Source organism: Prinia subflava, chromosome 8 (genome assembly GCF_021018805.1).
Source record: "Prinia subflava isolate CZ2003 ecotype Zambia chromosome 8, Cam_Psub_1.2, whole genome shotgun sequence".
Classification (NCBI taxonomy): domain Eukaryota; kingdom Metazoa; phylum Chordata; class Aves; order Passeriformes; family Cisticolidae; genus Prinia; species Prinia subflava.
Window position 1 is genome coordinate 17,760,254 of NC_086254.1, and position 15,864 is coordinate 17,776,117.

At 67.4% G+C, this 15,864-nt stretch overlaps 1 protein-coding gene across 1 annotated transcript; it reads left to right on the top strand.

The window, feature by feature from the left end:
- SLC4A1 (solute carrier family 4 member 1 (Diego blood group)) lies at positions 1 to 12,735 on the top strand. Its single transcript, XM_063403670.1, has 22 exons — positions 1 to 60; positions 2,403 to 2,494; positions 2,583 to 2,679; positions 3,517 to 3,586; positions 3,703 to 3,800; positions 4,900 to 4,973; positions 5,156 to 5,333; positions 5,412 to 5,547; positions 5,839 to 5,980; positions 6,429 to 6,498; positions 7,051 to 7,235; positions 7,541 to 7,751; positions 7,843 to 8,046; positions 8,247 to 8,395; positions 8,879 to 9,073; positions 9,530 to 9,697; positions 9,838 to 9,927; positions 10,019 to 10,185; positions 10,294 to 10,547; positions 10,632 to 10,801; positions 10,984 to 11,157; positions 11,478 to 12,735. Exons 2-22 carry the CDS (start codon positions 2,477 to 2,479, stop codon positions 11,556 to 11,558), a joined length of 2,931 nt encoding a protein of 976 aa, XP_063259740.1. The 5' UTR covers positions 1 to 60; positions 2,403 to 2,476; the 3' UTR covers positions 11,559 to 12,735.
- Positions 12,736 to 15,864: the final 3,129 nt, after the last annotated feature.

Consider the following 15,864-nt stretch of genomic DNA (forward strand, 5'->3'; position numbering starts at 1 on the left):
CTGGCGTCTCACACCAGCCGCAGGCAGAGCGCGGGCAGGGGCGTCGGAGGCACCCCGGGGGTAGGTGCGGGGTCACCTCGGGGTGTCCCCGGGGCTGGGACGGGGGAGACGGGGTGGGCGGGGGGATGGCGGGGCCGGGAGAGCACCCCGGGGTGCCCTCGGGGTGGCCAGCAGGGGATGTTGGGGTGGGAGGTGCTGTGGGGTAGGGGGCACGGGCTCCTTAGGGAGCCAGGGGGGCACAGGGGGCGGGAGGGGTCCCAGCCGTGCAGGGTGGGTGGTGTGGGATGAACGGGCTCCATGCTGAGCCCTGTTTGGCACCTGCTGGATGAGGGATCCCAGCAGTGCTGCCGGGGGTGCCGTGGGATGTGTGGGATCCATAGGGAGCCACGGCGCTGTCCCCACTGCGGGAGGAGCGGTCCCGCCTTGTGCGGACGGTTTGGGACGCGCTGACTCCATCCGGAGCCCTGGGAGGAGGCGGGGGGATCCCAGCCGTGCCCAGGGGCGGCGGGGGATGTGGGGGCTGCACAGAGCCCTGGTGGCTGCGGGGAGGGTCCCCGTGAGCGTGCGGGGATGGCCGGGAGTGTGCGAGCCCATCCTGAGCCACGGCAGGGGAGGGATGGAATCCACAGGGAGCCGGGGGGTTGTACCCACACCGGAGCGATCCCGGCCGGGTGCTCAGGGATGGATGGAGTCCACAGGGACAGTCCGGCTGTGCGGTGCGGGGGCCGGGGGCTCCGCAGGCGGGGTGCCGGTGTGGGGGCTGTGGGGCAGGGACCCTGCACCCAGGGGTGCCCGTGGGGCGGGCCGTGCCCCACCCTGCGGTGCCCGGGGCTGGGGTGGGCTCCGTGCGGGCTGTGCACAGCCCGGGCTGGCGCGGGGATGCCCTGGGCCGGTCCCGGTGCCGCAGCCCCCGCGGGTCCCCGGCCCCGCTCCCGGCCCGGGGCGCTGCGGGGCAGAGCGGGGGCGGCGGGCGGAGCGGGGCGGGGGCCGACGCCCGGTGCCGGGCGTTATCAGTGGGGCACAGCCCGGAGCACCGGGCTGATGCAAGAGCCGCCGGCGGGGCCGGGGGGGCCGGGGGGGCCCGGGACAGGCCGGGCTGGGGGGCCGGGGGCCGCCGGCCCCGGGGCCAGGCGGGGCAGGAAGGAGACGGCCGAGTCAGAGGCTCGCCGTCCATCCCGCGGCACCGCCGCGCCTCCCGCGCCCCGCCGGGGATCCCGTGTGGCCCCGCCGGGGGTCCCGTGTGGCCCCGCCGGGGAACCCGTGGCCCCCGCGGGGTGTCCGGGACCCCAGCCCGGCTCCCGCCACCCCCGGCCGGGAGCGAGCTCCTGCACACCCTGGTGAGATCTGGGGGGGCTGGTTCCCCCCAAAGCCGCCCATGCCCTGACCTTGTCCCCGAGCCCCCCCGTGGGGTCCCTGGGCCGGGGTGAGGGGGCAGCCGGAGCCCCTCGCCCCCCCAAGCCGTGGGGTCCCCACGGGGGGCTGGAACGGCGGCTTTGGGGGGCCCGGGGCACGAGACCCCTCCTCAGAGGCTGCGGGCTGGGGCGGGGGGCTCACGGTGCGGGGGGCTCAGGAGGGGGGTCCGGACCCCCGGGGCAGCCCCGGGGGGGAATTGAGGGGGGCGCGGGGCGGGGCAGGGCGCCCCCTGGCGGCGGTCCGGCGGCGCAGCCCTGGGGCAGCCCCGGGGGGGGCGGGGGGGCAGGGGACACAGGGGGACAGGGGACACAGAGGGTCACAGGGGGTGCAGGCACTAGGTGCTGCAGAGGATCTGGGGGCTGGTCTGGGGGCAGTAGCGGGGGCCTCCCCAGCTGTGCACCCCGGGGGTTTTGGGGTGCTCACCCCGTCCGGGTTCGGGATGTCCCGAGGGTCCAGCTGTGCCTCAGTTTCCCCTTCTCCCCCCCGGCTCTGCCCGGCCGTGTGCCGGGGGTCAGGGTGAGACCCCAGCCCGTGTGTGTGGAACGGACGGGACCCTCACACGTGTGCAAGGAGCTGCCAGGGGTTGTGTAGGACCCCAGACACGTGCGGGGGTCTCTGTAGGGCCACAGGGTCTGTGGGACCCCGGTCCCTGGGCGTGGGTCCGTGCGGGACCCGAGCCCCGGCTGTGCCCGGAGCAGAGGGCACGGCGTGGGCGGGGGTGGCCCAGGGCCGCGTCCCTCGGGGAGGCTGCCGGGGCCCTGCCTGTCCTGACGTCCGTTCCCATCCCGGATGGCGACAGGGCAGGGCACGACCTCCCCGGGGACCCCCGGGCCCGGGACCTCCCGGCCCGTGGGGAGCGGGTTAGGCAGGCGGGGGCTGCGGGAAGGGGCACGGCCCCAGCCCCGGGACAAACGCCGCTCCCGGGGCACCGAGCGATGCCCCGCTCCCCGCTAACTCCTTCTCTCTCGTTTCCCCCGCCCGCCCCGCAGAGCGCCGGGTTATGGTGGCACCGGGCTGAGCGCCGGGACGCGCCGAGGCGGCAGCGGGGGCCCAGCCCGGAGCCATGGAGGGGCCCGGCCAGGTAGGGACCCCCGGCCCCCGCCCCGGCACGGCCCCCGCGAGGCGTTGGGGGTGCTGGGTCCTGCTGACCCCTTCTCTCTGCCCCACAGGAGGCCTACGAGGAGGGCATGAGGAGGAGCCTGGACCCCGAAGGCTACGAGGACCCCGGGCTCGAGAGCTCTCACCTGTCACTGGGCGAGATGAGCAGTGAGTGGCTCCTGGGGCGCTGGGGGCGCTGGCAGCGAGGGCAGCAGGGCTGCACAGGGGTGGCATTGACGGGCACCACAGGGGCGCCAGCACTGCACGGGTGTGACAGAGCACGGCAGAGCATGGCTGCCACCCCGGCTGCAGAGGTGACAGTGTTGCATGTGTGACAACAGCATGACACGGGTGACAGCTTTGAGGTGATGGCACCACAGGGGCACTGGCACCAGCTGGGTGCCAGCATTGCAGGGGCACCAGTGGCTCAAGGTCACACGTTGCATGGGCAGCAGTTTTGTGGGTGCAGCGGTGCAGGGACACCAGCACGGCTCAGGGCGTTGCATGGGCAGCAGCAGTGCATGGACACAGGTGTTTCGTGGCTGCCAGCTCCTCATGGGCACGCATGGCCTATTGGCACCTCGTTGCATGGGTGCCAGCATGGCACGGGCACGTTGCATGGGCTGCACAGATGTGTTGCATGAGCACAGCGTTGCATGGCTGCGTTTGCTGGGTGCCAGCGCGGCACCGGCAGCGGGGCTCACTCGGAGCGCGGGGTCAGGCAGGGACACCCATCCCCAGGGCGGTGTCACCCAAGGGCAACTCAAGCCCTGGGGCCCTGAGGTGCCACCCCGAGCTGTGCGTACCTGAGGCGGGGCTGAGCCTGGGGACACCCGAGGTCCCCGAGCCCCCCGCGAGGGAGGTGAGCGGGTTTGGGGGCGCACAGCACCCCCTCGCCCCAGGCACGGCTGTTCCGGAGCTGCCACCCTGAGGTGCTCGGGCTCGGGTGCCCCGCTGGGCTGGCATGGGACAGGTCGGGGTAACGCTGCCGCCTGTTCTGCGCAGGGGCCGGCGCTGGCATCGGGTCCCCGCTGCAGGCGTGGAGGGCCAGGGCCGAGGAGATGAAGCCCCTGCGGTGAGTCCCCAGGCCGGGGCGGGGGCTGTGCCCGCCCCGCTGGCATCACCGGGGGAGGCCGGCGGCACCCGCGGTGCCCGGCGCTGAGCCCCGCGCCCGCGGTGTGTGTTTTGCAGCCAGTATCTGCCCGGCCGCCGGGGATTTTATGACCTGGAAGGGAAGAGGCGCTCGGCCGGGGCCCCCCCGGGACACCCCAGCCGTGGCGAAGGGCAGCGTGAGTGACCGCGGGGACAAAGGGCAGCCCCGGCGTCCCCCCCACCCCGAGCCCTCCTCGGCGCTGCCTGCCCCGGCTCTGCCACCCCCGTGTCCCGCCCTCGGCGGGGTGACGGTCACCCGGGCGTCGGGGCGCGCCGCGGGGTGACCGCTGCCACTTGCCCGTAATCGCCCACTGATTGAGGATAAATAAAGTCTTTGTTTGGGGTGAGGACAAGAACCACTCGGGGCCGAACGCTGGCTGGCGCCGGGCGGCTCGGTGGCGGTGGCGGCGGGCAGGGACGGGGACACGCTCGTGCCCACGTGCCGGGGACACGGCGACAGGGGACGCGCCCCAAACCCGCTCCCATGGGCGCAGCATCCTTCCCCCGGCACAGCGGGATGCGGCTCCCGGAGCATCCCCCCGCCGGGTGACCTGGCTGGGGACGGCCAGGGGACCGCGGTGGTCCCCGTGGAGGGCGGGGGGGCCGGGGGGAGCCTGTCCCCGCCGTGGGGTGACAGCGGGCGGGCGGGAGCCGCGCCGGTGTTTACTGTCAGCAAAGGAAGTGCTGCGGGATTTACGGCGCGCTCAGCGCGGCCGCGGGGATCGCTCCCCACTTTATAGGGACGGAGCCGCGGGGACATGGGGAGCGCAGGGGGGGCCGCAGGTAGGCAGGGGACGGGGACAGGGACACCTCGGGGGTCAGGCTGGCCGGGGATGTGCTGTCCCCGTGTCCCCATTGCAGTGGTGGTGCTCGGTCCTGGGGCTGTGCTGGTGGCAGGGCGGGGGCCATGAGCCCCGTCCTCACCCCGGCTCCAGTGATGTCCCCGGACTGTCACCCTGCCCCAGGGGTGTGAGGATGTGACAGGACCGAGGTGGGCACCAGCAGGGCGAGAGGTGGCTGAGGGACACCTCAGCTGGGTCTGGGGTGGGGCAACTCGGGGGGCACATCCAGCGAGTGCCCCACAGGGCTGGGGCGGGGATGGTGGAGAAGGGGACACGTCCAGGTGACCCCAAAGGCGGTGGGGTGGCTGTGATGATAAAAGGGACCTCAAGCAGAGCCCAGGGGGGTCTGGGCTGGGGCAGGGACCGGCTGACGCCCTGGTGGCTCCACTTGCAGCTGTGTCAGTGACCGATGTGGACCTGGAGGCAGCGGGGAGCAGGAGGCTCCTGTCCCAGCAGGACACCCATGAGGTGGGTGCTGCCCCAGGGACCCCCATTCCCTCCCCATTCTGGGGATGCGTGGACTGTGGTGACCCCGGGACCAACCTCACAACTCATCCCTGGGATCCTGGGGCACTGGGAGGGGGATGCTGAGTGTCCCGGGGGGCCCAGGGTGGCCAGGGACACCCTGACCCCTCCTGCTCCGGCTCCAGGGATATGTGGAGCTGCACGAGCTGGTTCTGGACAATGCGAAGGATTTGTGCTGGATGGAGGCCGGCCACTGGCTCAAGCTGGAGGAGGACTTCCAGGAATCGGGGGACTGGAGCCAGCCCCACCTCTCCTTCCTGACCTACCACAGCCTCCTGGAGATCCGCCGGGCCTTGAACAAAGGTGGGGACACCTCTGGGGACCACCAGGAGGGTGGTGAGGCCCTGGCGCTGCTGGATGGTGACAGTGCTGTCCCCACAGGCGCCGTCCTCCTCAACGTGGAGGCGAACTCGCTGCCGGCCATCGTGCACATCCTCCTGGACCAGCTGATCTACGAGGGGCAGATGAAGCCGCAGGACCGGGAGGACGTCATGAGGACGCTGCTCCTGCGCCACAGGTACAGCCAGGGCCGGTGGTCCGGGGGGATCCGGGGGGATCTGGGGGGATCCCAGGGTCTGGGGCCCTCCCCAGGGCATCCAGCTGGAGCCTGGCTCAGGGTGGGAAAGCTTTGCCCACTTTGGGGGTACCGTGCACCCACGGGGCTGCCTGGGGGAGGAACAGGTGGCACTGGGGGAGGAATTGGTGGCACTGGGGGAGGAATTGGTGGCACTGTGGGAGGAATTGGTGGCACTGGGGGAGGAATTGGTGGCACTGGGGGGTCTGACCCCCCCTCCCCCGATGTTTTCAGCCACCCCACCGAGGATGAGTCGGTGTGGACGATGCCGCCGGCGCTGGTGCAGCGCTCGGGCACCGCCCGGGCAGACGCGGAGCGGCCTCTGCTGCGGGAGCAGCGGCCCCTGGAGATGAGCAGGATGGCAGGGAAGGAGCAGGTGAGGGGGACAGGGCACGGGGGGCACGGGGGGCACGGGGGGCACGGGGGGCACGGGGGGCACGGGGGGCTCGGGGGTGTGGGGCTGGCAGTGGGAGATGCACACTGGGCACAAACACACCTGGGCACACGCAGGTGCACACACCAGCTGTGCACACACACACACACCTGCAGAGGGGGACACACAGGGAACAGTGGGGGACACTTTGGGGACAGAGGGGGAGACTCGGGGACAGGCAGGAGATGGAGGGGGGCACACAGGGAACAGAAGGAGGGACATGGGACAGAAGGGGACAAGCTGAGGATGGAGGGGCAGGGGCAGGGAAGCTCCATGGGGTGTTGGGTGACACAGGGGCAGAGCGGGGGGACATGCAGGGTACACAGGGGACCACGGGGGATGGCCACCAAGGCTGGCTGGCTGATCCCTGCCATCCATCTGCCTGCAACAGGGCGGGGTCCCCAGACCCCAACTCCTGGAGACAATCCCAGAGGGTGCCGAGGCCACCCTGGTCCTCGTGGGTGAGTGGTCAGCGGGATGGTGGGTGCCAGGGTGGGTGGTGGGTGCCAGGGGGGTGGTGGGTGCTGGGCCGGGGGTGCAGGCTCGGGGGGCAGGAGCAGGGTGGGGGTGCAAGGGGAGCTTTGCCGTGTGCCCCTCGCCGCGCTCGCTCACGCGCTGCTTCTCTTGTGCCTTTTTTGCCTCTCCCGTTCCTCAGCTCTCACCGCCGCCTGCTGCTGCTCAGTGCTGCTCCCTGGGCCCCTCTCCCTGTGTCCCCGTGTCCTCATGCCTCCATGTCCCCTGTGTCCCAATGTCCCCGTACTCCCACGCCCACCCATCCGTGTGTCCCTGTGCCCACGCCCCGTGTCCCTGTACTTGCATGCCCATTACCCCTTGTCTCAGTGACCTCATGTCTGTGTCCCTCTCCCATTCTCGTTGTCCCCAAGCCTCTGTGTCCCCTCGTCTCCATCCCTGATGTCCCCGTGTTTTGCTGTCCCAGTGTCTCTGTGCTCCCGTGTCCCCTGTGTCCCCGTGCATGGTCCCCATGATCCCTGTCCCGTCCCGTCCTCCCCCAGGCTGTGCAGCCTTCCTGGAGCAGCCGATGCTGGCCTTTGTGCGCCTGAAGGACGCGGTGACGCTGGACGGTGTCCTCGATGTGGCCGTCCCCGCCCGCTTCCTCGTGGTGGTCCTGGGGCCCGACAGCCCCCACATCAGCTACCACGAGATCGGCCGTGCCATCGCCACCATGATGTCCGAGAGGGTACGGTCACCCTCCTTGTCACCACCCACGCTGCCACCACCCCTGCCACCGCCCCTGGCACCACCCTGTGCCACCGCCCCCTGAGCACCCTGGGCTCCCCACCCCTGGGGCTGCAGCTCGGCCCCTGTGCCGCAGCCCTCCCTGGTCCCCACGTCCCCAGGACCCTGTGTCCTCACCCCCCATGTCCCCAAGCCCCACGTGTCCCCATGTCCCCCTCAGCCCCGTGTCCCCGTGTCCCCTCGGGGACGCTCAGGCCCGGGCTGCCCGCGGGTGCGGCGCTGCCTCAGCCCCCGGCCGCCCTGCAGGTGTTCCGGCGGGACGCGTACCTGGCCGAGGGGCGGCAGGACCTGGTGCGGGGCGTGGAGGATTTCCTGGCCGCCAGCATCGTTCTGCCGCCCGCCGAGGCCCCCAGCGAGCCGCTGCTCCGCGCCCTGGTGCCGCTGCAGCGGGAGCTGCTCCGCCGGCGCTACCAGCCCCTGGAGCGGCTGCACACCGGGGACTTCCTGAAGGATCTGGGTACGGCGGGGCCGCCCCGGGGCCAGCGACCCCCTGTCCCCGTGGCTGCCGGGACACGGGGTCCCCTCACGGCCGCCTGACGTGTCCCCAGGGCCGGACGAGGAGGCGGCGGAGGACGACGACCCCCTGCGCAGGACGGGGCGGCCTTTCGGGGGGCTGGTGCGGGACATCCGCCGCCGGTACCCCAAATACCTCAGCGACATCAAGGACGCCCTCAACCCCCAGTGCCTGGCCGCCGTCATCTTCATCTACTTCGCGGCGCTGTCCCCCGCCATCACCTTCGGGGGCTTGCTGGGTAACGGGAGGGACAGGCTGGGGACACTCCGGGGACGGGGATGTCCCCCCGGCTGGGCGTGGGGCTGGGGGGTCTCCCCCTTCTCCCATCCCACGGGGCTGCTCCGGGGGGGCTGCAGCCCCCAGTCCCGGTGCCCTGAGGGGTGGGGGCGCAGCGCTGTCCCCCCGGCCCGGCACCCACCGGCCCCGCTCCCCGCTCAGGTGAGAAGACCAAGGGCATGATGGGGGTGTCGGAGCTGCTCATCTCCACCTGCGTGCAGTGCGTGCTCTTCAGCCTCCTCAGCGCCCAGCCCCTCCTCGTCGTCGGCTTCTCGGGACCCCTCCTCGTCTTTGAGGAAGCCTTTTACTCGGTGGGTGCCCCCGGCGCCCCTGGGTGCCCCCCAGCTGCCACCAGCTGTCCCCACAGAGAGGCTGGGGTGTCTCCAGCAGCCCAGGGACAGGGACAGGGACAGGGACAGGGACAGGGTGCAGCTGCATGGGGGATGGCACAGAGGGGATGGCACAGGGGGGGGTGTACAGGGGTGATGCCACCCGTGTGATGACCCAGGGGTGACACCACAAAGGGAGAGCCACCCAGGCGGTGGCCCTGGGGTGATGTGAGGTGCATGGCACCCCCTGGGTGATGCCAAACCGGTGACCCCACGTGGGTGACACTCCATGGGCGATGCCAGGCAGGTGCTGCTGGGTGGGTGATCCCCGGGGGCCCTGCCACACCCAGGTACCACCCCCCCATCCCAGGGAGGTGACACGGAGCCCCCGTGGGTCCAGCACAGCCGGGTGCCCATGGCAGGGGCCCCGGGGGGCTGACAGGGCTGTGCCCTCTGGCTCCCCAGTTCTGCAGCAGCAATGGCATGGAATACATCGTGGGCCGGGTGTGGATCGGCTTCTGGCTGATCCTGCTGGTGCTGCTGGTGGTGGCGTGCGAGGGCAGCTTCCTGGTGCGCTACCTGTCCCGCTACACCCAGGAGATCTTCTCCTTCCTCATCTCCCTCATCTTCATCTTCGAGACCTTCTCCAAGCTGGTCACGGTGAGGGACACGGGGGTCCCACGGTGGGGGTGGGGGGCTGCAGATTGCGGTTATCACCCAGGTTTCCATAGAAACAGTGGGATGCAGGTGAGGGATGGAGTCTCCTGGTGCTTCCTCTCCTTTTCCAGGTGTTTCCCAGCTTGTGAGACCCCTTCCAGTGCTGACTATTCTGTGATTCTGTGGTCCCTGCCTCTCTCTGCAGAGGGATTCGGGGGCATCCCCACTGCTCCACCCAGCCCTTGCTCTGTCCCCACTTCCAAAACCACGCAGAAAATCAACCCTGAAAACACCCCCTGCTCAATCTGTGCTGAGCTCTCGGCCCCACCCAGCCCCTGGTTCACACCCTGAACCCCCCGAGGGTTCACCCACAGGGCTCCCACCATGGCAGGGGGTGCAGGGGGTGCAGGGGATCCCCGTCCTCCCCGCCGTCCCTCACTCTCTCCTCCCCCTCCCCAGATTTTCCGGGATCACCCGCTGAAGCGGGAGTACAACGTGCAGGCCGAGTTCCAGCGGGGGGTGCCGGAGCCCAACACGGCGCTGCTGTCCCTGGTGCTCATGGCCGGCACCTTCTTCCTGGCCTTCTTCCTGCGCAAGTTCAAGAACAGCTCCTTCCTGCCCGGCAAGGTGGGGCTGCCCCTGCCCCGGGGGCTCTGGGGCTGAGGCCGTGCAAAGTCACTGCCTGTTCCAGCAGAGGAGGGGTGGGGGGACCCCCGGGCTGGGGGGCCATGGGGGGGCCACGCCGGGGTCTCACGGTGTCCCCGCAGGTCCGGCGCCTCATCGGGGACTTCGGGGTGCCCATTTCCATCTTCATCATGGCACTGGCCGACTTCTTCATCAAGGACACCTACACCCAGGTCTGGGAGGGCAGGGCTGGGGTGTCCCCACGTGGGAGTGGGTGTGTCCCTGTGTCCCACCCCTCACTCCCCCACCTCTGCTCCCCTACAGAAACTGAGCGTCCCCAAAGGGCTGCAGGTCACCAACGCGACTGCCCGGGGCTGGTTTATCCACCCCATGGGCGAGAGAACCCCCTTCCCCATCTGGATGATGTTTGCCTCTGTGATTCCCGCCCTCCTGGTCTTCATCCTCATCTTCCTCGAGACACAGATCACCACGTGAGGATGGAGACACGGGCAGGGGAGGGCTGTGGGTGCCCGGTGGGTTGGGTACAGAGGGCACCTCCCAGGGCTCTGTGTCACCAACGGGTCCCTGTGTCCCCCCAGCCTCATCGTCAGCAAGCCTGAGAGGAAACTGGTGAAGGGCACCGGCTTCCACCTGGACCTGCTGCTGATCGTGGCCATGGGGGGGCTGGCAGCCCTTTTTGGGATGCCCTGGCTCAGCGCCACCACCGTCCGCACCATCACCCACGCCAACGCCCTCACCATCATGAGCAAGACCTCTGCTCCCGGCGAGAAATCCCAGATCCTGGAGGTCAAGGAGCAGCGCATCAGCGGCCTCCTGGTGGCCGTGCTCATTGGTGAGCTGGGGAGGGGTCCCCAGGCGGGCAGTGGGGGTTGGGGGCCCCCAGGGACTCTCCCCCACCTCTCCTTCTGCCCCTCAGGTGTGTCCATCCTGATGGAGCCCATCCTGAAGTACATCCCGCTGGCCGTGCTCTTCGGCATCTTCCTCTACATGGGGGTCACCTCCCTCTTTGGCATCCAGCTCTTCGACCGCATCCTGCTCCTGCTGAAGCCCCCCAAGTACCACCCTGATGAGCCCTACGTCACCCGGGTGAGTGACCCGAGTGCCCAGCCCCGTGTGACCCCGCTGGGTGCCCTGGCTTTGGGGGTGTCCCGGGCTGTGACGGGCTCGGGGCTCCCCAGAGCCTCCTCGCTGCTCCCCGCAGCAGCCACCCCACAGGAGGGGTGTGGGATGCTGTCCCTGTCCCCAACCCTCGGTTCCCCGTCCCACAGGTGAAGACTTGGAGGATGCACCTCTTCACCTTCACCCAGATCATCTTCCTGGTGGTGCTGTGGGTGGTGAAGTCCACCCCGGCCTCGCTGGCGCTGCCCTTCGTCCTCATCCTCACCGTGCCCCTGCGGCGCTTCCTGCTCCCCAAGATCTTCCGGGACATCGAGCTCAAATGCGTGCGTAGCCCTGGCAGGGCCACCCCTGCCCCAGCCCCTCCTGTCCCCCTGCTCCTGCTCCCTGTCCCTGCTCCCTGTCCCTGCTCCCTGTCCCTGTTCTCCTCCCCATCCCCACCTCTGTCCCTCATTCCCATCCTCGTCCCGTCCCTGCCCCATTCCTGTCCCATCCCTGTCCCTTTCCCCAGCCTCACCCCAGCCCTATTCCCGCACCCACACCAGGCCCCACCACCCCCTCAGTGTCCCTGTCCCCATCGCTGTCCCCATCCCTGTCCCCAGCCCTGTCCCCAGCCCTGTCCCCTCACGGCCTGTCCCCTCCCCAGCTGGATGCAGACGACGCCGTGGTCACCTTTGACGAGGCCGAGGGCACGGACGTGTACAACGAGGTGCAGATGCCCAGCTAAGGGCCAGCCCCGGCCCCGACCCCCCCAGCCCCGCTTCCACCTCCACTGCTGCCACCCCGGGGCCACCAAGGAGGGCTGGGGACACAGCCCCCACCGCCCGCCCTGGGAATGGAGCCTTTTTTGTTTTCCCCTTTTTTTGTCTATTTTTAAAAATATTTTGGATGATGTGATCTCACCCCCCCTTCGCTGCCTGCTGGGGAAGGGGCTGCCACCCTCCCCCCGTGGCAAGGTGGGACGTGTCACTGTCCCCAAGGCCACCACCAGGCACCCGGCATGGGAAGGAGCTGGAGGAAGAGCCTGGAGGGAGGAGGAAGGCAGGGACAGAGACACAGCAGGACGGGGTCCTCCCCACTGTCCCCCCCAGCCCAGCCCCTCTCCCCAGATGAACTTTCAAGCACCCTGTGGAGCCTTTTCCCATTTTCACCATCGCTGGCTCCATGGGATCTCTGCAGCTGCTCCGCTGCACTCCCAGCACGTCCCGGAGCCAGGATGTAAATAGTCCAACAAGGGGGTTTATATATTTACAATTAAAACAATCATGCTAAAAACACACACAAAAAAATACCTACAATTATGCTGATGCTTCTTCAGGTAGAATTCACTTAGAGCCAAGAAAAATTTAAAAAAAAAAAAAAAGGCTGAAAAAGCACCTTAAAAATAGGAAAAAAAAAGAAGAAAAGATTAAAAAAAAAAAGTAGCTACAAGGAGTGATCTGTATATTTGATGCTACTGGGGAGTTTGTAATTTATTTTTTGGGCTGGTTGTGCCCCCACAGCAGTGGGGCCATGTGCGTGTGTGTATATATGAGAGAATTATATCAAAATCTAGAATTTTCTAGAAAAGATGATTTTAAAGGATCCTGGTCAGGGCCTAAACTCTATGGACCAGTCTGGCAGCGTCATTTAACTGATAAGTTAGTGTTAGTTAGTTAGTTAATTAGTCCTTTTTATTTTTATAGCATTTCAGGTATATCCGTGTAGTTTTTCCTTGATTTTTCCATCGCTTGCTCACCATGTCTTGCCCCATTTCCTTTGGGATTGCTCCCAATCCAGCCGAGCATCCCCTGATCCTGCCAGGGGGTGCAGAGCACCAGATCAGGTTCCAAATTTGCTCCTTTTTGCATAAATCAGAGCGGGGGACCCCAAAATCAACGTGGGGGGGTGGGAAGGGGCAGCCACACCCGGGGCTGCACTGCCTCGTGTTTGGGTTGGTTTAGTTTTATTAATTACGTGTCTGAAATAAAAATGTTTTGATGTTTGGGGGTTTCTCCTTGCCTTCCCCACACCTCTGTATCAGGCTTTAATAAACAAATCAATAAAATCAGAAAGGAAATGGGGGTTTTCTTTCCAGCTGGGAATTTTATGGGATGGTGCCTCAGTGCCTGCCCAGAGGAGAGCAGCAGCATCCCCTGAGTGTGTCCATGCCCCGGAACGCCGGGTCCCTGCCGTGGTATCCTGGGACATCGCTGAATCCCAGGATCCCGGGATCCTCCCTGCATCCCGGCGTTCGGGAACCGCCCCTGGGTGCTCTCTGTGGCCACCTGGGGTGCTCCCCGCGGCCACCTGACCCCCCTCGGCCTCCCCGCACCCCAGGGTGCTGCCGGCTGTCCCCATTCCCACAGCTGGGAATGTCCTGATCCTGATCCTGATCCTGGTCCTGGTCCTGATTCTGGTTCTGGTCCTGGTCCTGGTCCTGGTCCTGGTCCTGGTCCTGGTCCTGATCCTGATCCTGGTCCGATCCTGATCCTGGTCCTGGTCCTGGTCCTGGTCCTGGTCCTGGTCCTGGTCCTGGTCCTGGTCCTGGTCCTGGTCCTGATCCTGATCCTGGTCCGATCCTGATCCTGGTCCTGGTCCTGGTCCTGGTCCTGGTCCTGGTCCTGGTCCTGGTCCTGGTCCTGATCCTGATCCTGATCCTGGTCCTGGTCCTGATCCTGGTCCTGGTCCTGATCCTGTCCTGTCCTGCTGGCACAGGACCCCGAGCAGCCCCCGCCCCTCCCCCGGCCCCTGGCACCGCGCTGACCCCGATTATCCCTGATCCCATTAGGGAATGGGCCGGGGAAGGGCCGCGCCCGTCTGTCCCCAGCCGTGCCATGGGGCACGAACCGGGACCGGCACCCACTGCCATGGGGCACGAACCGGGACAGGCACCCACTGCCATGGGATACGAACCGGGACCGGCACCCACTGCCATGGGGCAGGAACCGGGACCGGCACCCACTGCCATGGGGCAGGAATAGGGACAGGAATAGGGAACAGCACCCACTGCCATGGGGCAGGAATAGGGACAGGAATAGGGAACAGCACCCACTGCCATGGGGCAGGAATAGGGACAGGCACCCACTGCCATGGGGCAGGAATCGGGACAGACACCCACTGCCATGGGGCAGGAATAAGGACAGGCACCCACCGCCATGGGGCAGGAATCGGGAGCACCCCCAGGATCGCCCCCAGCCCGAGCCCCAAAGCCTCTCTGGGGGCTGGGATTAACCCCAGCGTGGCCGCCGGGCTGCCCCGGGCCCAGCGCCGCTGCTGGTCCCTGTTTTCCGGAGAGGGAGGCGCACGGAGGGTGCTCCCAGCCCAGCCGGCAGCTTCCCCGGCCCGGTGCCGGCCCGGCCGCTCCGCTGCCCCATCCCTGCCTCCCACCCCGGCCGTGGACCCCGCACCCATCCCGTCCCCACCCCGGGAAGGGTTTGTGGTTCCCTGGGAGACCGCAGCGAGGTCACTGCCGCGGACCCAGCCCGGTCCGGGGCTGGGAATTTAGGTCAAGCTCTTCTTTGAACTTGCCTCAGCCCTGGGAAATGGAGGGGGGAGGAATTAGGGAAGGCCAGGAGTAACGAGGAGGAATAAACGCGAGTTAATTTGTTGCTAATGAGGGGGGAGGAGCACGGAGCTCCGGAGGGGGATCACCCCTGGAGCATCGCCCCTGGAAAGGGAGAGCCCCAGCTCCTGCAGCATCACCGCGGGCTCCCTGCCACCCATGGACGGGGACATGGGACACCCTGGGATCTGCTGGCAGTGTCACTGCTTGTGCACTGAAAAAGTAGAAAAGCAAACAAACCCCCCCCCAAACCTGGCAGCTTTATTCCCCAAAAGTATTCACTGACAAAGTAACAGCAAATAAAAAATTCCCGTGGTCAGAAGCAAGGCCTGGGAAGGGCCAGGAGCGAGGGGGGTTGTTGGGGTGGGGGTCCCCATTCCCAGCCCACCTGCTGCAGGGCCTGGGGCTGATTCCCAGGTCTCCAGCGTGCCTTGCTGGTAACAAAACCCCACAAAACCACTGTGGGAGAATTGGAGAACACTGAAAACTGTGTTGATTAAAAAAAAATCTAAAAAATTTGAAATGTCAGTTTTGATCTGTTGGGCCTCTAAAAAAAAAAAAATATATATAGGCTCTAAATATATATATATATATATATATATATATATATTTTTTTTTTTTTTTTTTTTTTTTTTTACTCCTGTCATTTTTCCTGCTTGCAAAATAGTGACAATTCCTGAAATTCAGGGATCCAGCCCAGGCCAGGCCCTTTTCCACACAGAATAAATACATATATTTTTATTTTTAAGCTCTCACAGGAGGGATTAACCAGCCGGCGCCAGAGCTGCCTGGCCGGGCTTGGCACAGCTCGGGGCAGGACGTGGCGGAGCAGCGGCTGCCCGGCTGTCCCTCCGTCTGCCTGATCCTTCCCTTCGGGATAAAGCCCAAATAAGCCACTCGCACAGCCAGGCACCACCCCCGCACCCCAAACCAGCCGCGGAGAGCGGAGGGATACCCAGATTGCGGGATTATTCTCTTTCTTGTTTCCCTTTCCGTATAAACAGGCGTGAAAATCCCCCGGATTTGGGCCGTTCCCGCGCGGTCAGCCTGGGGAACGTGCGCAGCCCGCCGAGCTGGGCGACCCCGCGCCCGCAGAGCTCCTCCCGCGCCCGCGGGGGCTCCGCGCCGGGGGCTCCGCGCCGGGGGCTCCGCGCCGGGGGCTCCGCGCCGGGGGCTCCGCGCCGGGGGCTCCGCGCCGGGGGCTCCGGTGCGGCCGGGCCGGGCCGGGAGCGGCGCCATGGCCGGAGCCGCGCGGGGCACGCGGGCGGCCGCGGCCGCATGGCCGGAGCGGGCCGGGGCTGACCGGGGCTGGCCGGGGCTGGCCGGGGCCGCAGCACAGGCAGCCGGGGCCGCGGGAGCTGCCGGTACCGGAGGGGGCGCCGGCACCGTGCAGGCAGCCGCTGCCGCGGCTCGGTGCTGCGGAAGCAGCCGGTCCCGCCGGGCTGCTCGGTGCGGCGCCGGCAGCCGGGCCGGCCGGTGGCACGGAAGC